Source organism: Monodon monoceros, unplaced genomic scaffold, assembly GCF_005190385.1.
Source record: "Monodon monoceros isolate NGI ecotype Baffin Bay Population unplaced genomic scaffold, NGI_Narwhal_1 Super_Scaffold_14, whole genome shotgun sequence".
In the NCBI taxonomy this organism is placed as follows: Eukaryota; Metazoa; Chordata; class Mammalia; order Artiodactyla; family Monodontidae; genus Monodon; species Monodon monoceros.
The window spans coordinates 64809431-64835507 of NW_021703770.1; the positions used below are offsets into that span (position 1 = coordinate 64809431).

General features: G+C 39.8%; 2 protein-coding genes across 16 annotated transcripts in view; one reads left to right on the plus strand and one right to left on the minus strand.

Moving 5' to 3' along the window:
- Positions 1-26077, plus strand: part of PDE7A (phosphodiesterase 7A) — a 380288-nt gene that overhangs the window by 47787 nt on the left and 306424 nt on the right. The gene's annotated exons all lie outside the window — the stretch shown is intronic.
- The window catches only part of DNAJC5B (DnaJ heat shock protein family (Hsp40) member C5 beta), an 82245-nt gene that overhangs the window by 23802 nt on the left and 32366 nt on the right, over positions 1-26077 (minus strand). For 2 of the 3 annotated variants that reach the window (XM_029222508.1, XM_029222507.1), the window contains one exon: positions 23787-23914. In XM_029222508.1, coding sequence (XP_029078341.1) covers positions 23787-23905 — 119 coding nt within the window. In that variant the 5' untranslated portion in view covers positions 23906-23914. Of the gene's footprint in view, positions 1-23786; positions 25168-26077 lie in introns of those variants that run through there. The other variant, XM_029222506.1, reaches the window with a different exon arrangement.

A 26077-nucleotide genomic window follows, 5' to 3' on the forward strand; every position in this document is an offset into this window, starting at 1 on the left:
TTTTACTTCTTGCTGGACTCAGTTTTCTAATACGTGCATTTAATTCTGTAAATTTCCCTCTAAGTACTACGTTAACTACATTCCACAAGTTTTAATATGAAACATTCAGTTTTAGGTATTTTCTAATTTTAATTGTGGTTTATTTTACCCAGGAGTTATTTTAAATTGTGCCTCTGAATTTTCAAACATATGGGGATTTTCTAGCTATCTTTTTATTTTTGCTCTCACTACAGTGCAGCTTGATTGCACTGCAGTGAGAGAACATATTCTATATGATTTAAATCCTTCAAAATTTGAGATTTGCTTTATGGCTCATTATATGTTCAGTTTTTATACATGTTCCATGTGTACTTTAAAGAATATGTTTTCTGTACCTGTTGGGTGCTTTGTTCATATATAAGAACAATAAATTTTCTTTGCTAATTTTTTTTGTTCAAATCTTCTGTATTCTTTGCCATTTTATTGTTCTACAAGCAAGGTATGTTAAAATTTCCCACTATTACTGTAGGTTTGCATATTTCTCCTTATAGTTCTGTCACTTTTTGCTTTCTGTGGTTTAGGCCATGTTCTTTAGAAGTATACAAATTCTCCACTGTTATATATTCCTGGTGAATTGAACTTTTATCATTATGAAATACACCTCTTTTTGCTAGTAATACTTTTCATCTTTACTTTGATATTAATAAAACTACACCAGCTTTCTTTGGGTAGGCTTATACATAGACTATATTTTTCTCTCCTTTTATTTTCAAATTTTCTATATCCTTATGTATTAGATGTGTCTTTTGTAGACATACAGTTTTGGGTTATTTTATTCACAGTGACAATTTCTTCTTTTAATTGAAGCATTTAGTCTATGTTTACTCTTAATCTAATTGTTGACTGATTACAGGTTAAATCTACCACTTCATTATATTCTTCTGTCCCATCTAAAGTATTTTTCTTTTCCTCTCCTTTCTTGCCTTCTGTTAGATTGATTATTTTTCATTATTATACTTTTTTCCCCTCTGTTGCTTTGGAAAATGCACAATCTTTTATTATTCCTTTTGGGGTTCCCCTAGAAATTAGAAAATCCCTGACTTATCAAAGTCTAAAGTCAATGTACTTTCGTCTTTCTCCAAGACAATATAAAAATCTTAGAACACTAACACTATTACTGTCTTCCCAACTTGTGTTGTTGGTAGCATGTACTTTAATTCTGTAAATCTTTTAAGCCCTCAAAAAATGTTATTTAATACAATTAGTATATAACTGTCCCTCAGTATCCATGGGAAATTGGTTCTACTATCCTCTGTGGATACCCAGATACGTAGATGCTCAAGTCTGATAGCTGGCCCTCCATATCTGTGGTTCCACATCTGAAGATTCAACCAATCATGGATTGTGTAGTACTGTGGTATTGGGGGAAAAAAATCCACATATAAGTGGACCCATGCAGTTCAAACTCCTGTTGTTCAAGGGTCAACTGTATGATGATATTTCATACAATTAGTATTTGTGTACATTTCCTCACATATTTTCCAATTTTGTTGCCATTAGTTATTTCCTGCATCACTGACCACACACCTGGGATCATTTTCCTTCTGTCTGTGAACACTCTTTAGTATCTCTGTTAGCGTAGATCTGCTGATGACTAATTCTTACGGCTTTTGTTTAGCTTAAAAATGTCTTTATTGCACCTTCATTTTTGAAGAGTATTTTCCCTGGATATAGAATTTTAGGCTATCAGTTATTTTCTTCCATCCGTTTTCTTTCATCCAGATTTCAGTTCATTGTCTTCTGGATTTCATTATCTCTTGAAAAACTCTGCTCTAAGTCTAATTTTTGTTCTTTTCCATAGGGGCTTTCCACCTTTGGTTTTCAGCAGTTTTTCTGTGATGTGCTTAGATATAGACTTTTATTTCTTCTGGTTGGCTTTTATTGGGCTTCTGGTATATATGGATTGATATCATTCATGAACCTGGAAAATTCACATACATTATGTTTTCAAATAGCTTTCCCCTTATCCTCTGTCTACTCTTCTTTTCAGACTCCAGTTGCACTTATCTAAGATCTTCTTAATAGATCCTCTATGTATTTTATCTTATTGTTTTGGTTTTTGTCCTCTGTAATTCTTTCTGGTTATTTTCTTCTGGTCTGTTGTCCAGTCAGCTCTCTGACCTGTTAAACCTTGCCTTTGAATTCTTGAATTTCATTGTTGTATTTTTTTTTAGTTGTATAATTTATGTTTATTTAAAACATCTGGAATGTCCCTTTTCATAATTTTGAGTTCTGTGTGAAAATTCTCAATCTTGTATTTTATCTTCTTGATCATAGATGTTTTAATGTCTTTCTCTGATAATTCTAATACCTGAGTTTTCGGAAGCTCTGTTTCCGTTGTCTCCTTTCGGCTGATTCTTGTTCTTATTGTCTTAACTTGTGTCCTTGATTATCTCTGGTATGACAGATATTTAAAACTTATAAAGAATAATCGGAGTACTAAGAAGATGTTATACCAGAGAGAATTTTTATGTCCTACTTTCAGATGTCTGGAGGCATTTACAAAACTGGGATCATGTTAATCCAATATTAGGAATTGAGATTTTCTCAGTCACCCAGATGGCTCAAAGTTCAGTTACAGTCCATACAAAGGTGGTGTTTCCATTATCTGTTTCTGTGTAACAAGCTACAGTAAAATTTAGTAGCTTAAACCAACAAGCAGTTTATTTATTTGCCTACCACGTTGTAATTGGGTAGGACTTTGTGGGGACAGTTTGTCTTTGCTCTGTTTGCCTTTGACTGGAACTGCTCAACTTGAACTGAAGGATCTGCTTCCAAGATGCCTTCACTGACCTGCTGGTAAGTTGGTGCTGGCTGTGGCTGGAAGCGCAGCTAGGGCTGTTGGCTGGGCACTCTGTTCTCCTCCACGTGGCTTCTCCACGTGGCTAGGTGAGATGCCTCACAATGTGATGGTCTCAGGGTAGTCATATTTCTTAAATGTTGTCAAAAGTAGATTGCAAAAGTAGAAGCTGCTAGGCCTTTTTAAGATTTAGGTAAATCATCACTTCTGTCATATTCTGTTAGTTAAATCAGGTCAGAAAGCCAGCCCAAATTCTAGAAGACTACACAGGATATGAATACCAGGAGATATGGTTTATGGAGGACTACCAAAGTAATTGTTAACCACAGATGGTTTACTTCCATTTTTGCCCTTTCTCCTGGGGTGCAGCACTTTGGAGTCTAAATAGAATTGCAGGATTTCCATTCTTATGGGGCCAGGGTCCTGGTTTTTTCCCCCTTCTCTGAAGGCTGAGTCCTGCTCAGCCTCTCAGCTTCTCTTCTCCCATATCATGACCTAGTAAGCAGCAATTCTTTACTCTCAAATGCTTTTAAGATGTACATATATAAATATAATTTTCCTTTCAGTTTTTCTAGTTTTTAGCAGAAGGGAGAACTGGTACTTTACCTAGTCAGTGATAACCAGAAACTCCTGATTCAGAAATTCCTGGTTATCTTTCATGTTTATATTCGCTTCTTTCAACTATATGTTAATTTCACAAAGAGCTTTTTACCACTGTTACATGAATGAGCCAAAGAGTGCCTCTGTGTATTGACCCCTACATTGTTTATTTCTTTACTGCACACTGAGACCCATTAGCTCAAAAGCCCGCCAGTGTCAAACTCAAATTTTCATACATTCAGTTATTTTTATTTTTTGACCACACCATACGGCTTGTGGGATCTTAGTTCCCTGACCAGGAATTGAAACCAGGCCATCGGCAGTGAAAGAGCAGAGTCCTAACCACTGGACTGCCAGGGAATTCCCTCAGTTATTTTTCAAATAACCCAAACAAGCAGATTGCTAGCCATTCAGAGCCTGTCTACTTTACATATCTGCAAGACTCACCCCACATCTGCTGGCCATTGGTAAGACAGAGCGCTATGGCTATAAGACTCCAAGCTGCTATGGCCCTTTGGAACTCTCCGACTCAGAGACTCCGCACTGTGCTCCCCAGTGACACCACCTAGGTACATAAGCCCCCTTTCCAACCTTCCTCTCACCTGGGTGTTCCCTTGACCTCCTGCCTTTTTGATGATAACCCCCATGCCATAAGCCTGTGGATGATCTCATGCTGTGAGGAACTTCCCCTCTCATGCAACCCTGTTCAAGCACCATCCAGTAAAGCCTGTTGTGTTGCTGGCTCTTATGGTCATGTCTTTTCCGTTGACCAGCTGCTAAATCTCTCAACTGCCCACAGCCATTTCGTACGTTTGTACTGAGTACAGTTTCCCTCCTCATAAGACACTTTAATACAGTAAGGTGCTGAGAAAAAGCTGGAATGAGAATGTAAGTGGGACTCAAGGAAGCAGGAGCCACTGGGCCAGGATTAGTGTAGAGTCAAGGGACAGAGTCAAGGGCACCATTTGACTTCACATTGCAAGTAATGATGCCAATACTACCCCTACTGTATAATTATTTCTGAAACACCTGCTGCCATAATGCATGATTCAAGTACCTTGACTACCAAGGCTTCATCCAGGGTCCTCTGAAGGCCACATTACACAGTCCTGTGATTTCCTCACACGTACAGATGGAATATCTGAGCAGCTCACCCCAGAAATTGTTAAAGTTTTCTCTGGTTTTCTGGGATCCACAGTCACATTCAAGATTCAAGACAGATTGCATGAGGTAACGATGGGAACCATAATTGATGGTCTATTTCAGAGAACAGTCCTTTCTCTCATATAGAATGACATCGAGAGTCCAGTGCTGACCTCTAGTGGCAGTTGAGACAGTGATCCCATCGTGCTTCAATGATCCCTTGCCAGATGTTTTTTTTTTTTTTTTGCGGTACGCGGGCCTCTCACTGTTGTGGCCTCTCCCATTGCGGAGCACAGGCTCCGGACGCGCACGCTCAGCGGCCATGGCTCACGGGCCCAGCCGCTCCGCGGCATGTGGGATCTTCCCGGACCGGGGCACGAACCCGTGTCTCCTGCATCGGCAGGCGGACTCTCAACCACTGCGCCAACAGGGAAGCCCCCTTGCCAGATTTTTACTAGAATTTTTACTTCATGAGGCGTTATGCTTGTTTTTTATTTTTTTAATATGACTTTAAAATACTTAAACTTCTGAAAAGTTCAAATGCCAATTGATAGAGCTTTGTTTTAGGTCATTTTCTGATCACTACAATTCTTTTCTGTGGCTAATTTTAAGAGCAGCTCTTTACCCTCCCTAATAAAATAGGATAGACTATAATATTTGTGCAAACACAGTAGATAAAATGTGGCCAATATTAGAAGTATTTGTCTATACCAGTCATAAGAGTACTACTTTAGGGGATGGAGACCTGAAGTTCGGACACCAGTAGGCCTCTGACAGCCTTCAGCAGGCCACTAAGATTGTGTGCTATATTTAATCCTTTTCCCCACAGCCTACGGCTCACCCAGAATCTGAGAGCTGCATATAATACAAAATCTCAGTATCTGGCCCAGGTTCCCATCAAAAGTTTCTGTGCCTCTAACCTTATTACATTTCCTGGGGAAATTTTTACGTTCTTGTTTTTTCAAAGCCGGCAATCTCTGTTGAACTCTGAACATCAAGGGATCGTAAGACCAGGATGTAGGAGAAATGGCTTTACAAACCTTGTCTCCTTCTTCCAACAGCAGCTCCAGCCACTGGTTCTTGTCAAAGCCTTCAGAAGGCACTTGCTCTCTGTAAGCCTTCCTCCTGCTGGCTCCCTAGCTCAAGCTCAGTAATAGTGTATCATGTCAACGCCACAAGCAGGTCCTGGTAATTACCTGTAGCAGGCCCAGCCACTGGCCCTTGTAGGGCTCCCAATGCTCACTTTCTTGTCCTCCCTAAACCCATTTCCTCCCTAAACCAATATTTTAAAACTACCAGGATCTATTCTTCTAGACTGTCAATTTCACTGACTCAATTTCCTTGACTATTTGGACTCAACCTCATGGTCATACTGTAGGAGTGCTACTCAAACCAATTTATTCACTTCCTTAAAAGTTCTGATTTCCTGTCATACCTCCAAGGAGATGACTCTAGCTATCCACTACTTCCACTCCCATTTCTGGGAGAGCAGTATTGCTGGAGAAGATTGCAAAACTATGCAAATCGAGGGCAATAAAGACAAACAGCTTCCCCCCTCTCCACAAGAAACCTCATTTCCTACTTCAAACGGGGTTAAAAGTTCATTAGAAAGAAACTCCTTCACACCCTTTTACTTCTATACTTCTGCATAATTGCACCCATCTTTCCCTCCTCCTGTTATTTAAGGGAAGAAGAACCTCTCCTTTTTAAAATTAAATTTGCCAGTGTGTTCTAGACTCTATTTATCTGGGCACTTTCCTAAATCCTGGTCCATCAGTCATCAATCTCTACCCCCAACTCCAGTATCTTCAATAATGTCTTCATTAGCTCCTTCTCCTCAGCAAGCAAACATGCTCATTGTTTGTTTGTTTGTTTTTATAAATTTATTTTATTTATTTACTTTTGGCTGTGTTGGGTCTTCGTTGCTGCACATGGGCTTTCTCTAGTTGCAGCGAGCGGGGGCTACTCTTCATTGTGGTGCACAGGCTTCTCATTGCGGTGGCTTCTCTTGTTGCGGAGCACGGGCTCTAGGCATGTGGGCTTCAGTAGTTGTGGCTCGCGGGCTCTAGAGCGCAGGCTCAGTAGTTGTGGTGCACGGGCTTAGTTGCTCCGTGGCATGTGGGATCTTCCCGGACCAGGGCTCGAATCCATGTCCCCTGCATTGGCAGGCAGATTCTTAACCACTGCGCCACCAGGGAAGCCCATGCTAGTTGTTTTTTAAAAAGGGAAACTATTTTTTTTTTGCCCTCCCCTCCCCTTCAAATTATTGAAATGTTAATTATCTCCTCCTTCCCTTCCCCATACACTTCTTCAAAGTGTAGTTTACACAGGAAGGTTGCATTCTCAATATCCATTCACTCTTCAGCTCACTGTAATCTGACTTCTACTTCTAGGTCTCCGCTGAACTTGCGCTCCGTTCCACAACATCCTAACTGAAAAATCCAGTGGCCCATTTGCACCTTCATTCTACTTGGCCTTTCTGCAAGGTTTATTGGCCACTCCTTCTTTTCTCTTGGCTTCTAGGATGTTTTCCTGATTCTTCCCCTGCCCTGGCTGGGAGGCTAGGCAAGGTAGTACAAACATGTGGGTCCCTTAGGGCCAAGGTTGGCAGGAGTGTGTCTTATCCAAAGTGACCAGTGCACCAAAACAAGCGGTTATTCAAACACCGAGTAAGGATAGAGCAGACAAAGAACTGGGAAAGCAAGAGCAGGAACTGGAGTGTAGAGTGAACACATCAGAGACAGGACTTGATTCACTCCCTACAAGCCAGAGGATGGCCACTTCTCATAAAAGGACCAAGAACAGAGTGGATAATCCGACTGTGTTACTACAGTCATCTATGCTTATCATTTCTCCTCTGCCCACCAGTTAAATCAGTGGTTTTCAACACCTGGTATTAAAAATCGTCTGTGAAGGGGTGTTCTTTTTAAAAACTCACATGTCGTGTCATATATATGTCTTTCCTTTCTTTCTTTTTCTTTCTCTAGAACTTTTCTACATTGCAAACTGAAGCTTTGTATCTGTTAAACAACTAACCATTTCCTCCTTCCCTCAGTCCCTGGAAACCACAATTCTATGTTGTTTCTTTAAGCGTGACTACTTTAGATAGAAATTTGTTGTTTTGTTTAATGTATACGTGAATTGCTAGCTTCAAAGCTGTTTAACACTTTATTAACAGCTTTGTTGGAATGCTATTAAACTATTAATTATTTGATGCTTTTTTTCCTATGGTAAATAGCTAAGCACACTGTACAATATTAATGGCAAAGCATTATACACATACAACATCAAGTTATGACAATTTGATCTCTATTAAAAACATTTATAGCCTATTCTTTTTGCTTTTTTTATTTTGTATTTTCCTCCAGGACTTATTTTATAACTGGAAGTTTGACCAGCTTCACCCATTTCACTCAGCCCCAGCCTCCACCTCTGGCAACCACCAGTCTGTTCTCTGTATCTATGAGTTTGGGGTTTTTTTAGATTCTACGTATGAGTGAGATTACACATTATTTGTCTTTTTCTGAGTTTTTCACTTAGCATAGTGCCCTCAAGGTCTATTCATGTTGTCAAAAATGGCAGGATTTCCTTCTTTTTATGGCTGAATAGTATTCCATTGAATATATATCACATTTTCTTTATCCATTTATCCATTGATGGACACTTAGGTTGTTTCCATGTCTTGACCATTATAAATAGCGCTGCAGTTAACATGGGTACAGATATCTTTTCAAGTTAGTGTTTTTGTTTTCTTTAGATAAATACCAAGGAGTGGAATTGCATGGTAGTTCTATTTTTAATTTTAAGAATTTCCATACTGTTTTCCATAGTGGGTGCACCAACTTATATCCCTACAGTGCACACAGGTTCCCTTTTCTCCACATCCTCACCAACAGTTGTTATTCCTTGTCTTTTTTTGTGTGTGTGCTGTACGCGGGCCTCTCACTGCTGTGGCCTCTCCCATTGCGGAGCACAGGCTCTGGACGCGCAGGCTCAGCGGCCATGGCTCACGGGGCCAGCCACTCCACAGCATGTGGGATCCTCCCGGATCTGGGCACGAACCTGTGTCCCCTGCATCGGCAGGTGGACTCTCAACCACTGCGCCACCAGGGAAGCCCTTTCTTGTCTTTTTGATAATAGTCCTTCTAACAGGTGTGAGGTGGTATCTCATGGTGGTTTTGATTTGCATTTCCCTGATTATTAGTGATGCTGAGCATCTTTTCATGTGCCTGTTGGCCATCTGCATTTCCTCTTTGGAAAAATGTCTATTCAGTTCTTCCACCCATTTTTCAGTCGGGTTGTTTGTTTTTTTGATGTTGAGTTGTATATGTATACAGTTGTTTTTTAAATAAGATAGGAAAAAAGAGGAATTACAAACAAACAGATTAATTCTGTCTTTTATATTTACCTATGAAGTTACTTTTACTGGTGTCCACTAATTCTTCATGTGGGTTCAAGTTAGTGCCTAATGTATTTGCATTTCAGCCTGAGGACTCCTTTTAGAATTTCTTATAGGGAAAGTTTACTAATGACTCATTTATTTATTTCTCTAGAAATGTGTTGATTTCTCTTTCATTTTTGAGGGATAATTTTGGTAAATATGAAATTATTGGTTGACATATATTTTCTTTCACACTTTGAATATATCATCCTACTGCCTGCCTTCGGGCCTCATAGTTTCTAATGAGAAATCAGTTGTTGATCTTACTGAGGACCCTTTACACATGATGAGTCGCTTTTCCCTTGCTGCTTTCAACATACTCTTTGGCTTTGAACAGTTGTTTATGATGTGTCTCAGTGAAGATTTTCTTGAGTTTATCTTACTTAGAGATCATGGAGCTTCTTGGATGTGTAGATTAATATTTTTCATCAAACTTGGAAAGTTTTCAGCCATTATTTCTTCAAATATTCTTTTCTCCCCTTTCTCTCTCTTTCTCCTCTCCTCTGGGACTCTTATTATGTATGTGTTGGTATGCATGATGGTGTAGGCAATGAAATTGACCTATTTTCAATTTCACGGTTTCTTTCTTCTGCCCACTCAAATCTACTATTGAGCCCTCTAATGAAATTTTCATTTTAGTTATTGTACTTTTCAACTCCAGAATTTCTATTTTGGTTCCTTTATATAATTTTTATTATTTTGTTAATATTCTGTATGTGATGAGATATCATTTTTATCCTTTAGTTCTTCAGGCATGATTTTCTTTAGCCTTTGACATATTTAGCTTATTTAAAGTCTTTGTCTAATATGTCCATATTTGGAGCTTTCTCGGGGACAGTTTCTGTTGATTTTTTTTTCTCCCTGCATGTGGGCCTTTCTTGTTTCTTTGCATGGCTCATAATATTTTTTTTTGGAAACTGGACATTTGAATAGTATAATCTGGCAACTCTACATTTCAGAATCTCCTCTTTCCCTGTGGTTTTCAGCTGTTGCTTGCTGTAGTTGTTTGTTTAGTGACTTTTCTGACCTAATTTTATAAAGTCTGTATTCTTTTTTTAAAAAATATTTATTTATTTGTCTGCACCAGGTCTTAGTTGCGGTACATGGGATCATCATTGCTGTGTGCTAAGAGCCTGCATGCCGCAATTAAAGTCTGTATTCTTAGTCATGTGTGGCCACTGAAGTCTCTGTTCCATTAGCTTAATGGCTAGCTAAAGATTAGACAGATTTTCTCACATTTGGAGCCCAAAATCACCCAGTCTTTGCAGATGGGTTCTGTGTATATGGTAGGGCACACCTTCAGCACTCAGCTAGGCAGTTTACAACTCTGCCTTAGCCTTTACTTCCTGCCTGCACAGCTCTTCAAGGTCAGCCAGAAGTGAGAGCTTAGGGCTTTCTCAGGTCTTTCCTGAGCGTGTGCAGACCCCTGGGCATGGTAGTAGCTTCTAGATTCCCAGGAATAGGTCAGAGCTTTGCAAAGCCCTTCTTCCTCAAAGTATCTCATTCCCCAGCCTTTTCTTCCAAGTTTCTTTAGTGAGTCTACCGTTGCCCCAACTGTTATTCGTTACCTCAGGCAGCAATGACTAAAAATTTGCCTGTAAATGTTTTAAACACATGCCCCCCCTCCTTTCATAGCAACTTTATAGCACTGGATAACTTTTGATGTAGGTGGGATAAAACAAGCCTTTTAAGCAGGTCTTCCAGCGAGCTACCGGACAGATCATCTGATGACAATTATTTGCAAATAAAGTCTTTTCTGCTTCTTCTGGTACCACTGGTACCAGGAATGCAGACAGCTATTTTCAAGGTTACAACTGAGCTAAGGAGCAGGGTATGGGACTAGGACAGTTTAAAATGCCATGAAGTTCAATGTTCTTACCATGATTCAACTTTAAAAAAAGTGCACCCAGTTGCCACAAGCTTCTGTATAGTTTTCCAGGTTCTGAAAAGGTTGATTCTGATGGTTCTGATAGTTCTAAAAATCTTTTAGATTTTTAGTTGCTTTTATGGTGGAGGAGACTTTTAGAGTTCCTTATTCAACCATTTTCATTGATATCATCACCTATCAATAGTTTAATATCTGTATCAATTCCAGTAAAATGTATAAAGTTTATAGAAAACATTTCTTTGAAAGTATTCTTTTATTATTTATGCTTTTCTTTGAAGAATACTGATGGACATAAAGCAGATTTAAGGAATGTTTTGATACCTAATAGATGTAACAATATTCAGTGAGATAAACAGTGTTAGTGTTGTTTAAATTTACGTCCACATAATTTCTTTCAACCACTGTATTAGGTTATTTGGCTTGATGGCCATTGCTAAAGCACCCAGAAAAAAAAGGATTGCTTTTTCTTACTGATTTATTCATTTATAATTTTCATGCAGGCATTTATTTACCAGTTATTTATTAAGTACCTAGTCCATCAGGTATAGCTATAGGTTCAGGGTATCTGGCACATAAAATGCACCGAATGATGCCATGGTTTTATCAATAGATGACTTAAGAAGCAGTTGGGCTTAACAGTATTGCCAGAGAGAGGTGCCTTACATTACCTTAGGACCTATATGGACTCCCTTGCAACTCTGACTCATTTAACCATCTAGAACTTTGCTAGTAAATACCAAAAGCTACTCCTATCCAGTATAAGAGTAAACATCACATTAGCTGGGATGTGCAATCATCTCCTGGGTGTGCTGACAGTGGACCCACTTCCCCACACTGTCTGGAACTTACAGCTCTGTGCTAATTCTGGATTCCTCTCACTACTGCTGTCTTTAAATCTCAACCTGGGCCTAAGAACCCTAAATTTCATCCCCAACCTTCCTTCTCAGACCCTGACCTTTGCTCCATCCTTCAGTGTGGCCTGTCACTCAGATTCAGGCCTTTATATCCTTTGGATTCATGGTAGCTATTCTAAAACCAGAGATGTAATGGTTAAGAGTGGTAGGCTCTGGAGTAAGGCAACCCAAATGCTGGTATTAACTCCACTACTTACTGCTGGGTGACTTCGGACAGCTACTTATCCTACCTTCCTAAGCCTCAGTTTTCTCGAGTGTAAAATGAAGATATTAATAGTATCTACAATACAGAGATGTGAGAATTGAATTGAATAATGAATATAAATCACTGAGCATAGTGCCTGGCACATAGTAAGCATTCCATATATGCTGGTTATTTTTATTATTCTTGTTACTAATGACTCATTGTGGCTCTTGTGATTGTCCTTCTGGCTTTTCTTTGATTGGTATAATTTGTACTATATAAATTGGTATAAATTGTCCTAAAATTAAGACTGCATTAACTTTCTTGGGGAAGACTTCTCTAATCCCTAGTCCGGATCAGCTTTGTTATATACTCTCATGAAGCCATCCTTTTTCCTTCAGAACACTTCATCGCATCAGTAATTATACACTCATTTTTTTCATCATTTGATCGTTTTTTGTCTCCTCCGTTGGACCTCAAGTTACATGAGATCAGTGACAATGGTTTGCTTAGAATTGTATCCCCAGAACCTAGCATAATGCCTGGGATAGGAATGAATAATGGCAGGAAGCATTCACTTTCATTTAAATGATTAATATGAATTCTATGCTCAAGTTAATCTATTCCCCTCACTACAATTTCCCTTGTTTTGCTTGTCTTCTTCTAGTATGAATCTTTTAAACCTTACTAAATCTAACTTTTTATAAGGTAAGCTCTTTAAATGGTACAAAGTTTGTGGTTACAGATGGGTATAGATAGACGTAGATATATAGATAGATATGTATATTCATCTTTCATAGTATAATGTATTGATAATAGGTATCTAGTAGTAAATAGGTATTGAGTAAATGAGCAAGTGGAAAAAAAAAAGTCATTGATCCTAATGATTCCAGTGCCCAGGAATAACTGAAGGAGAAGCTGCATGAAGAACTAAGAGAATCAAGTGGAAGATTTGCCATAGGAGACGGGAGGTTATGCACTGACCTGGAAGATAACGCTGACATAGCCTCATATACTCTTCTTTTTAGTGGAAGGTTTTAGAACTCAGGAAACAAATTAGTGCTTGATAGAGATTAATTTCAATTTATTTTGTGAGCTTGAATCATCACTTTGCCTTGTAAATATTTACAATTCTTATTAGCTATGCATTCCCCTGACATTTAAACTTTATTCATAAGCAGCCTCTGTTATGACCTGTAATTGCTAATAAAGATGGGTAAAAGCACCACAGATTGGGGTTGCCACAGATCACTATGGAAATGACACTCTTTCCTGCTCCTTGTGAAAACAGCATTGCCACACTTTGGTCTACTCTGAGGCAACTCACCTCTTCAGAGGTGGAAGATAATTTCCAGAAAGTTCCATGTGAAACTGAATGAAATAGAAAAATCAGTTGAGTCCCTGCTACCCTGTGAACCAAGATATTTGGTACCTTGTCAACAAGGAGAAATTAAGCTCATCCATGGGCACAGAGACCCAGGTGCTAATATACAGAACAGTTCACTTTGAGTTTGTGGTTCTCTGAGGACCTAAGGAAGAGCTCGATCTGTATCTGATTTCTTATCCAGCTGGCCAGTGTTATGTTAGGCTCCTGTACCACATACACCAGGGGAACCAGTCAGCCTTCTTTTCAGCCATCTTAAATTTGTTTTTATCTAACTTCAAAAATGGACACATCAGTGTAAATAAAAACTATCATTTAGGTTGCATATGAGATTTTGAATACTCAAGACTTAGATTCTCTAAATTGCATAACAGGCTCTATTTTCTACAGTTTTCCCTTCCTTATCCCCTAACTACTTCTCATTTGAAGGCTCCACAGCCATGTAAAATGTACTGTGTCCCTACTGAAACTATGGTCTTTCCTTGCTGATCTGCTCCTCTCTATGTACTGGGTCAGTATATGACTCTCTCTTCAGCTAGGTGACCAAATATTTGAGAAATGGTCCTAAAGAAGCTGAGAATATAATCAAGGAGAAAACCCACAGGCAAAAATCTATTTGCTGACCAGTTCATTCTTGCATTTGGTAAATATTGGCTTAGTGCTAGGACTGGAAGTGCAATGGAAGACAAAGCATACTGCCTGCCCTCAAGGAGTTGATGGAGTGGGAAAGGCAAGAAAGAGGGAATTACAACCTATGAGGATTTCATGCTCTGATGGGACAGCACAGTGGGCCATGGAGCGTGTAGAGAGCTTCCAGGAAGGTCGCAACACGCCCCTCTCCTCAAACCTACCTCAGTGTTTCCTTGGTTCCTTGTAATCACTTTGGGTATGATGTTTGGGTTTCTTCTTTTTTTGTTCTCTTCTCTCTTGCCTCTCTCCTTCCCTCCCCTTCTCTCTCTCTCTCTCTCAATTAGATTCTAACTTTCTGCTTATATGCTCCTGAAAATAATTTTGAGAAATTGTTCCTTCCACAATCTTAACTTGGTATCTAAAAGTTTTTTGATAAAAGTGAATAGATGTGGGAATTCCCTGGCAGCCCACTGGTTAGGACTTTTCACTTCCACTGGAGGGGGCATGGGTTCGTTCGATCCCTGGTCGGGGAACTAAGTTCCTGCATGCTGTGGGGAGCAGCAAAAAAAAAAATGAATAGATGCAAAGGGTGCAATTGTCAGCATATTACAAACATTGACATGTTAAAATATAAGTTGTTACACTCTTTTAAACGTGTTCAGTGGAATTTAAATGTCACAGAATCTAAATACCCCCCATACACACACTCTTACACACAAACATACACACACTCTCTTACACACACATATACACACGGACACGCCCTCTCACATACATGCGCACACACACAGACATTCCTTAGAAGAGTCTCTTTGCACCCATGCCCCAACCAGGTTTGAAGAATACCATTCTTTAAGGCTGTATTTCTCACTCCTTATGTATCCTTTGTGGCAGCCAGTACCCATGTGCCAGACCTTGGCTAAACGCTTCACATGTATCATCTCATTTAATCCTCAGCAACCCTCTGAGGTCAGTACCATTATCTGCATTTTACTGTGAGAAAAATGAGGCTAAGAGAAGGGGTTTGAATCCAGGTCTTTCTGACTCCATATCCTGCACCCTTGACTGTTACTATATACTTAGAGTTCACTGCAGTAAAGGGATTTTAGTGTTAAAATCTGTGTGGAACACCTCAAAGAGAATATGTAACGTCCAGCACCATTCCTAGCACTGCTTTGCTTTTCTCCACATCATTTACCAGCATCTGGTATACTGTATATTTTACTTCTCTGTTTATTATTAAGCCTCCCTCATTTCCGCAGCCTAGAATATAGGCTACAGGAGTGCTGGGATTTCGTCTGTTTTGTTCACTGCTATTTTCTCAGTGCCTAAAACCATGCCCAACATATAGTAGGTGCTCAATAAATATCTGTTGGGTAATAAACAAGAGTTGCTGCTATAAAGCCATTACGATTGTAGGAGACTCTAAACATACCAGTGGTTGCTAAGTGATCTGATCAGCCTTCCTGGCTTCTGCAATAATTAGATAGCAGTATGAGGTATAGACCAACAATCTACTGATTTTGGAGTGAAGGATTTTTATGTGACAGTCAATATCAAGAAAAGAAGGCTCTAATCACACACCTAAAGTGCTTGCTGAGCACAGATTAATGACAAACTGCATTTACGTAATTCGGGTTTTTAAGGAGAACGTAGTCAGGTAGCCTTGTTGTAGGGCTATGGTAGGGATGCATCTTGTAGCCATCACAGCCTGCCCTGCACGGCCGGGAGTTTGAATAAATCAGGGCATGCTTGAGAGCACGGTGATGGCAGCCTCCCAGAAATCCCCCAGGGCTAGAGAGCCTTCCAGAAGGAGTCTAAGCCATATACCCTGCTGGAGCAGTCACAGTTGGGTGAGTCTGACAAACTGGTAGGGCAGCCTGACAGAAGCCTCTCTGGGGGTGGGCTGGGAAATGCAGAGTGTTCTGGGAAAGGATGCTGTCTCAGGGAAGAAAGAGCCAGACATGATAAACATGACCCTTTATCAAGGGAACAAATGTTTATCTGTCAGAGGGGGTGGAGATTCTAGGTATAGCATCATTACTGCTAGTCTCTGACTCACCCTTGAGCACGTATCTGGGTCCTATAGAAAAAGAGATCTGCAAGAAAATCTGGAAGCTTTTCTACCAAACTTTGACATTCACTGGGGGCTCTAAGAGAGTATCACAAAAACGAGGGAGCCATTCCCTACATCCGTCCCCCCACCTCCCAAGGGCACAGCCCAGCAGGCATTTATGACTCCTTTGAGCCTCAAGAGAAATAGCAGAGGCAGCTTCTTGGCCTGGAGGAGTAGTCAGAAGGCTTGAGCACTGAGGAGTTAGCAAGGAGCACCTGCTACGCCTGCCAGGCCTGGGAGAGTGGCACAGAATAGCAGCAGAGCAGCTGTACCCAGCTGAGAACCGGGGACCTGCAGCCGCAGAGCCTAGCATGCCCCAAGTTGTACCTAGCAGTGGCCGTGGACATGCTCACTGAGTGAATGGCAAAGCAGATATCATCAACAGGGTAGAAACTTGGTTTGGTGGAGCAATCCTGCTACATGGGAATGAACTGATTCCTGGGTCCTGGGAGACTCTCCCAGGGGAGCCTCCTAGAAGGACTTGGGTGGTGGAGACTTTACAGGGAACCTAAGCTCTTGAGTCACTTGAAAGGGGCCAAAGACTGGTATTGGGGGCTATGTAGAAAATAATCTTTGAGGGTCTTATTTCAGCAACCTACCATGTCCCCAGTTGTCCCACCATTCACTAGCATTTCTCTCTTCCTCTCCTCCTCTGCCAGCTTCCTAACTCAAAATTTGTTGGCTCAGAGAGACTGCTTTAATTAGGTGAGAGGGGAAAGCTTGCCTGTTTAAAGCTACAGCAAATATGTGAAAGATGGGTAACCTCTTAGCCATTCCAGGTGTATCTGAACTTTAAAAGCTTAACTCAAGTGAGTCTCCTTCAGACAGCATGAAAAGGGGGAGTAAAGGCTCTTAGGCAGTGGGAGAATAGGGGGAAAATATTTGTTCATCTTGTGAAGAAACATTGGTAGGATTAAGCGACATGACCCAGCTATGAGAGAATTGAATTAAATAAGGCTTAGACTTCAAACTCCTTGGAATTATTATGCTCTGTAATATGGGAGGCAGATTTATTCCATAATGAAGGCCCTGGCTAAGACTCATACCACGAGTCTCACTCTGTGCCATGGCACTTTTGACCTGGAGGAAAAACTCGCTTTATGCTAGATAAATGGTTTTTGAACAGTAGCACCAAATGGCAGGATAATTTTAGACTTTTAAGGATGAGAGTATCTGTCCATTCATAATAGTACCTGGTATTTTCACTGTGATTTTCCACAAAGGGCTCCAAGCGCTTTGAAAAAGTGATCTCCTTTCTCTTTACAGAATCTCAATGAGGCAAGTGCTTCAGTACATTATGAATTGACACAGTAGAAACCTTCCTCCAGTCATCCTCCCTGCTGTCCTTTGAAATAGCTGGGGACTCCAATTTATCGGCTGACTAATGAAGTGTGGTTGTACTTGTAATGTAGGAAAAACAATGATATAGGAAGACACGATGGTTTATTGACAGAAAGGTTTTGTGATAAGGGTTTATAAATAGACATAGGAAGGCACTGAGATAGGTCTGTGAGGCTGTTTCTGGTATTTTCTCTTAAAAAATAAAGGACTAGAGATATTGACAATTTCCTTCCCAACTCTGTACCCCTCTTAGAGAACATAGCCACTTTTCCTTCCCATAGGGTTGGATCCTAGAGTCCTTGCTGAGTGGTAGTGGGGATTTGCGATTCCAGATCTCTAGTTAGAGCCAGGTAGATGTGGGCGAGCATCTGACCCAGCTGGGCCCACTAGATACTTGCTCAGGAATTTAGAATTGGTACATAGCAAAACTGGAAAGTGGACAGGAACACCAAGATAGTTCCCCTCTTCCCACCTCTAGCTACCTTTCTGGGACCATGGGAAACTTTCTGTTTACCTCTCGGAGAAGCTCTAAGTTGGTTTAAAAAGGAAGCCTTGATGGAAAACAACCTAACTATCTATCAATAGAGAAATGATTAAATCATGAGACGGCTCTGCCATGGAAAGCTATACAGCAATGTGAAAAAATGGAACCTTTTTATGAACTGATCATTTCCTAGAATGATCTCCAAGATATATTAAGAGAAGAATGCAACTCACAACGCAGGAGTGATAGTACACCACCATTTGTATAACAAGAAAGGAAAAATACCACTCATACTTAGACCATTTACATTTAATATAATTATTAATATGTTAGGGCTTAAGTCTGCCATTTATTTGTTTTCTGCTTGTTTCCTCTGTTTCTCATTTCCCTTTTCTTGTCTTCCTGGGGGTTATTTGAGCATTTTCAAGGATTCCATCTTGATTTACTTCTAGTTTTTTGGAGTGTATTACTTTGTGTATTCTTTTTAGTGGTTATCACAGTCTACAGATACCAGTGTTTGACCAATTTGAGTCAAGTACAGAAAGCTCACTCCCATTTAGGTCCCATTATTCTCTCCACTTTTAAACATCATTGTCTTGAGTATCAGATAATATTACAATTTTTATACCAGTCATCATATATTATTTAGAAAACTCATGAGGAGAAGGATACTCAATTGTATTTACCCATATTTCTGTGTTCTTCATTGTTCTTTCTTCCTTTCTGATGATCCACGATTGCTTCCTTCATCATTTTCTTTCTTTTGAAGAACATCCTTTAGCCATTCTTTGAGTAGATCTGCTAGTGATTAATTCTTTCAGTTTTCCTTAATCTGAGAATGTCTTTCTTTCCCCATAATTCCTGAAGTATAGTTTCACCAGATATAGAATTCACAGTTCTTTTAGCACTTGAAAAATGTTGTATCACTCCTTTCTGGCCACTATTATTTCAGGTGAGAAATCTGCTGTCATTTGAATTACTGTCCCCATATAAGCATTGTGTTGTTTCTCTGTCTGCTTTTATTTTCTTTGTCTTTAGTTTTCAGAGGTTTAATTATGATGTGTCTTAGTATGGACTTGTTTAGATTTATACTATTTGAGATTCACTCGGCTTCTTTTTTTTTAAATTTATTTATTTATTTATTTTTGGCTGTGTTGGGTCTTCATTGCTGCGTGCAGGCTTTCTCTAGTTGTGGCAAGAGGGGGCTACTCTTCGTTGCAGTGTGTGGGCTTCTCATTGTGGTGGCTTCTTTTGCTGTGGAGCACGGGCTCTAGGCATGCGGGATTCAGTAGTTGTGGCTCGTGGGCTCTAGAGTGCAGGCTCAGTAGTTGTGGCGCACGGGCTTAGTTGCTCCGCAGCATGTGGGATCTTCCTGAACCGGGGCTCAAACCCATGTCCCCTGCATTGGCAGGTGGATTCTTAACCACTGCGTCACCAGGGAAGCCCTCACTCAGCTTCTTGATTTGTAGGTTTACATGTTTTGCCAAATTGGGGGAATTTTCGGTGGTTATTTCTTTGAATACTCTTCAGTCTCACTCTCTTTCTTCTCCCCTTCTAGGACACGAATGCTGTAAGTGTTAGATCTTTCATTATGGCCTCGCAGTTTCCTATGACTGTTTGTTTTCAGTTTATGTTCTCTTGTTGTTCAGATTGCATACGTTGTATCGATCTGTCCTGAGGAGGACACTGACTCTTTCCTCTGTCATCTCTACTCTACTAGTGAGCTCATCCAGTTAGTTATATTATTTCTCTTATTTTTCAGTTCTTTCATTTCCTTTTGGTTCTTCTTTACAATTTCTATTTCTTTGCTGAAATTTCCATTTTTTTCACTTGGTTCAAGAGAATTTGTAATTGCTTGTTGAATCTTTTTTATGATGGTTACTTTAAAATACTCAGATAATACCAATAACTGGTTCACCTCTGTGTGGGAGTCAGATGATAATCTCTTCTCATGCAAGTTGGGATTTCCTTCGTTCTTTGTATAAAATGCGTGATTTTAATGTGGACATTTTGGCTATTATGTTAGGAGACTCTGGGTCCTATTTAAATTTTTCCTTTTAATAGACAGTCAGTCAGTTTGGGTTTAGCATGCAGGTCCTAGCCTGCTTTTGTGGCCAGTGGTTCCAGTGACAATCTAGTTTTCAGAAACTCCATGGTGCTATTTTGGTCTGCGTGGTTTGTCTCCTGCCTCTGGGACCGCTACTGGTGCTTGTTGGTACTAGTTGAGGAAGTGAAAGGAGCCTTCCCAGGCTGGATGTCTAGTGCCTTTAGGTGGCGGAAGGGAATCTCCAGGCTGCAGGGACAAAAACATTTCCTGGGCTGAGTGTTTGTTGTGGCAGAATCCCCCTTGTTAATTTCCCCTGTGAAGTGGGATCTCTGGGTGGGAGAGGGGAGTCTCAGGCTGGTGGGAAAGTCCTCTGGCTGGCCCTTGTTAGGCGGACATTCAGTTGGTCCTCTTTGCTGTTTCTGCTGGGATTACCTAGAGTTGTTGGCAGGACTTCAGTTCAATTTAGAGGAAGAATAGGACTACCTGGCTGCCTTCCATTGCTAGAGCGGGTGTTGGAAAAGGCCAGGCCTGGATTACCTTTTCTTGGGTGTGGAGTTGTAAGATGCCTTGTCACTGTGTTGCTCCTTTGGTCCTGTGATCCCTAACCAATTCATCTCTTCTTCTTCCATCTACCTTTTGAAGGTTCTCTTTTTCTGTCTCTTGTGTTATTTCCAAGGGTTTTCGTCATGCTTATTAGCAGGGAGGATCTGTGAGAGACAAGCCTGTACCGTCTTGCCTAGACCAGAAGGTCTCTTTATATGTTTATATAGCATAAGAGCTCTCTAGAAGGGTACACAGGAATTTCTTTCCCTGGGGAGGGAACCTGGGGGATATGAGGTAGGAGGGAGAATTTTTTTGTATACGTGTTTATGTGTTCTCATTTTAATCAGGTGAATATATTATCTATTCAAAAATAAAATAAAATATTAAAAAAAAAGAGGTCTTCTAGCTCAGCCTTGTTTTCAAGAGCACAACCAAGGGTTACAACAGAGGTCAAGCACCGTATGGATTCAACAGTTGGTAATTTTATTAAACTTCACTGACTTTTGATTTCACTATATTGTCACTGCTTTGATCCAGATCCCTGAATATAAGAATAATATTCTCAGTGGATTTTCAGCCTGCTCATACATTTTGAATAACTTGCAGAATACAAATGTGTCATTTAGTTAGAAGTAGATGCTTTGGGCAGCATACTAGTACCCTAATCAGCTGAAAAAATACCATTTGTATGACATTAAAACAAAATTAACAGGAAGACACTGATCACATGAAAAGACTTTAGGTTGTAATCATTAAGCTTGCAAACTACTCAGCATAATTAGTGTCTTAATTAGGATATGACTTGAAATTTTAGCTTACAAAATAAATAAAGGCAATGAAAAGTCACATTTGTAAAGTAAAGCGGGCTTTAGAACTTATAGTTAGACATCACTTTTCTTCTCATTTTGGGGGTCATCTTTGTGTAGGGTATTATGGTTACTTTGATTCCCAGTCCCACCCCAGCACAGCGTCTCAGCCGAAAGCCTTAAAGGTCAAGTTTAGTGACCCTTCACCAAGGACATCTACCCACAGGGGGCTGAACAGATCCCAGCCACGCAGTCCTGGGTAGCTCTAGGGCACAACGAAACAGCAAAGGCTTTTTCTTCTCCAGCACCTTAAGTGAAATATAAACTAGAAGATTGATATTGACTTTGATCCAAATCTACCATTTTCACAGAACTATTTGGATTCAAATGGAAATTTTCCCCACTGTCATTTATTCTTTAGCACATGCTTCTTGAAGACGTTTCAGGTCCCAGAGTTTACCACATGGTGAAGGTTCCAATTCAAAGCCAAAGAATTTTCCATCAGTAGATAAAAGTGGAGAATTCAATAAATTTTGGTGGGCTAGTGATTTGGGAAAAAAATTAATCTGGAATCCTACCTTTATTCCTCATGTCAAAATAAACTCCAAATGGATCAAAGATTTAATATAAAAGCAAAATCATAAATGTACTAGAAGAAGATAATGGTTAATATTTTTATAATATTATAGTTGGGAGAGGCTTTCTAACCACAACAGGTAAAACAAAAGCCATAAAGGAAATGACTAACAAATTTGCCTACCTAAAAATATTAAACTTCCATACAACAAAAAACAAACAAAAATAAGTTTAAAAACCGAATTCAAGGCCAAATCAAGAAGTAACTGATTAAAATCTGAAACTTTCATTTGTGGTTTGATTCATTTTTCTTCTAAAGGCACAGCTTTATTCCTCAATAAGTTAGGAAGTAATTGGAAATATGCATCATCATTTATGTACAAGGATATTAAGTAGAGTGAAAATTAAAAGAATTTACATGTTAAAAAGTAGCTCATAAAGTAGTTAAGTTACAGAATAGCCATAGGCTGCAGGCATTAAAAATCACAATATTAAATAGCACCAAAATATTTTCATGATAGGATCTTGTTACAAAGAAAGCTAGTTAGTTGGTGGGAATGTAAATTGGTGCAGCCACTATGGAAAACAGTGCGGAGGTTTCTCAAAAAACGAAAAATAGAACTACCATATGATCCAGCAGTTCCACTCCTGGGTATATATCTGAAAATGCAAAACTCCTAATTTGAACACATACATGCGCCCAATGTAGGGATGGGGGAGTGGGAGGTACAAACTACTGGGTGTAAGATAGGCTCAAGGATGTATTGTACAACAAGGGGAATGCAGCCAATATTTAGTAATAACTGTAAATGGAAATTAACCTTTAAAAATTGTATAAAAATTTAAAAAGAGAGAAAAATTATATTTTCCTAAAATATGAAATGCAAGAGGTTGGAAAAAAATTTTAATGAAAAAATACAACAAACTAGTGAATGTAATATAAAAGAAGCAGACTCACAGGTATAGAGAGCAAACTAGTGGTTACCAGTGGCAGGGGAGGGACAAACTACTGGGTGTAAGACAGGCTCAAGGGCATACTGTACAACACAGGGAAGAGAGCCAGTATTTTGTAGTAACTGTACATGGAAAGTAACCTTTAAAAATAGTATAAAAATAAATAAAATTGGGACAAGACAAAAAAAAAGACAGCTAGTTAGAGAATATAGATAAATCCAATTCGAGTGTAAAATGTCTTCTCTAGATTTTTTTTAAAAGACTGGAAGAAAAAATATCAATGATAATTATCACTAGAGGTAGAATTATGGATAAATGTTATTATCTTCATTTTTAGTGATTTCCAAATTTTGCACAATAAGTAAATTATTTTGTTACTTAATCCTTTTTAAAATTCCTTGGTGCTTTGAAGAAAAAGATATTTCAATTCTTCCCAAAAGTAGCTAACTTGGAATTAGATCAGATATGAAAGATCAAAACTGAAGACTTGAAAAGCATAGCACAATACAGCAATTACAGAGAAGCTCCCCTTTATTTATTTTTTTAAATCCCTCTACCAGATTTGGTGATGCTATCTTATGTGGGTTAAATCACAACTCCTGGTCATTTGCGGTGTTTGTCTGTATGTCTGTCTCTCTCTAACAATGCAGGCCTAGAACACAGGCTACCCTTTCCTAAGGCCCAGCATCACAAGAGAGTTCTTTCATAAAGTCAGTGTGATGCCTGTCCATTCCCAACTGCTTATGCTGTAGAATAGGGAATGGAACATTCCAGGTCTGAGACCTGATTACCAGGTCTCAGCAGGAAGCTTATGTCTTTAATTGGAGGCACTCGCCAATCACAAAATAATTATCACTAGCAGTACAGGAAATATCATCATTGAACCTCCTCTGTACCTGTATGTTTTCTTAATTTCTTCATTTGATGTTCCCTTATGCAGACCAAGAATTTCATATAGAGCTTCTCCAGATGTTGACATAGTCCGCTGTCTTTGGTTAGGTGTGTTACATGCCATTTTCTCAAGCTGCAAAACCAGAGGGGAAATAGCCGTGAGGGTTATGCATACTGGATCCCACTGTCTCAAGGGAAGATAGTTCATTTCTGACCTTTTGTAAACTGACAATCTGAAGTACATCTTTGTGTTAGCTGCAAAAGGAGGGGAGGAAAAGGTTAGGAAAGCCAACACTAGAGCTTCGAGTCAGTCAGGGTTTTAAAGGCTACAGGCAGCCATGCAAATGGAATATGGCTTTGTCCACATGGGTAAATAGAAGCAAAATGTTATCTAAATATCCAGCTAGCTCGTAATTGTTAAAAGTCCTCCCAAGTCAGGCATATATAGATTTTTTTGGTCAGAATTTGCATAACTCCTTTTTTGTATCTTTTCCAAATTTAGCCAGCAATGGAAATAATCATCTATTTTACTTTGACTCTATTGGCCTAGCCATTGTTAGAGTATGAGTTTAAAAAAAAAAACAAAAAAAAAACCACAAAAAAACAACTTTCTGTAAGTATCAAAAAAAAAAAAAAATCCTGGTCTCATCTAGGAGCCTGGTTAGAACTTCTCTGCAGCTGTGGGATACCAAGTCCCCCAACAGTGCTCATGGGTTTGGCACACGAGATAGCACAGCACAGAAAGGGCTGTGCTGTCCCAAGTCCCAAGGAGCCATCTTCCTGCTGTGTTCTGGCTCTAGGGGGGAAGCACAGAGAAGCAAGCACACTGGGGACATTCCTGCGTCCACACTCACCTCTCCAAGCCTTAATGTCTTCACTTGTAATATGAGGATAATAAAGCCCACATCATAAGGATACCTTAAGGATTTAGAAATAATGCGTGTAATGTACCCAGGACATAGTAACTTCAAAGAACTATTTTATTAAAGAAGGCACAGTGTGTAAGTCAGAGAGTGCACTGTAGTCAGACCCTCTGGGTTGGAATATTGGCCTTGCCGTGACCAGCTGCATGACCATCCCTAACTATAAATTGGAGACAAAGAAGTGTCTAAACTCATAGAGCTGTTGAAGAATTAAATAAGTTAATATATTAAAAAACGGAAACAAATACCAATGTTCATAGCAGCATTGTTCGTAAAAGCCATATAAATGAAAATGTGGTATGTACATACAATGAAATATTACTCAGCTATAAAAAGAAATGGAATTCTGATACATGCTACAATAAGATGAACCTTGAAAACGTTATCTAAGTGAAGTAAGCCAGTCACAAAAGGACAAATATTGTATCTGATCCCTGTTATATGAGTACCTTGACTAGGCATATTCATAGAGACAGAAAGTAGAACACGGACTACCAGAGGTGGGGGCGTGAGGGGGAATTGGGGAATGGGGAGTTATTGCTTAATGGGTACAAATTTCTCTTTGGGATGATGAAAAAGTTCTGGTAGATAGTGGTGATGGTTAAATATCACTGTGATTTTACTTCATGTCATTGAATTGTACAGTTAAAAAAGTAAACTTTATGTTGTATTTTATCACAAAAACAAAACAAGAAAAAATAAATAAAATTACTTAGATTGCAAGCTCCTCTGACCAGAAGTTCCTTGAAAATTACTGTCTATCTCTGGGCTTTGGGCTTTGGGCAGCAAGCGCTGTATGAACGTATATACCAGGGCTCAGGAGATGGCATCAGGGTTGTGGCGATACTCATGTTCAACACAAGGAATCCCTGGTGACAACAGTGGCAGCGGCAGACCCAAATGGGCACATCCCAGTGGTAGATGGGCTGGGTTGAAGCCAACCTTTGAGCTCTGCTTCCACCAGACTAATGACTGAACCACCACAGGCAAGAGCAGAGCCTCCTGGATGTCATTTGGTGGGTCAGGGTGGTCTTAGAGGCCCCTGAGACCGCAACATGGCACAGTGAGTGCTTGTGGTCCTAAGTAAATCGATTAAGAAGGACAATGTGCCGGGCTTCCCTGGTAGCACAGTGTTTGAGAGTCCGCCTGCCGATGCAGGGGACGCGGGTTCGTGCCCCGGTCTGGGAAGATCCCACATGCCGCGGAGCGGCTGGGCCCGTGAGCCATGGCCGCTGGGCCTGCGCGTCCGGAGCCTGTGCTCCGCAACGGGAGAGGCCACAACAGTGAGAGGCCTGCGTATCGCAAAAAAAAAAAAAAAAAAAAGGACAATGTGAAGAACTTCAAAATGTTTTTGTGAGCATTTAGCTTCTTGA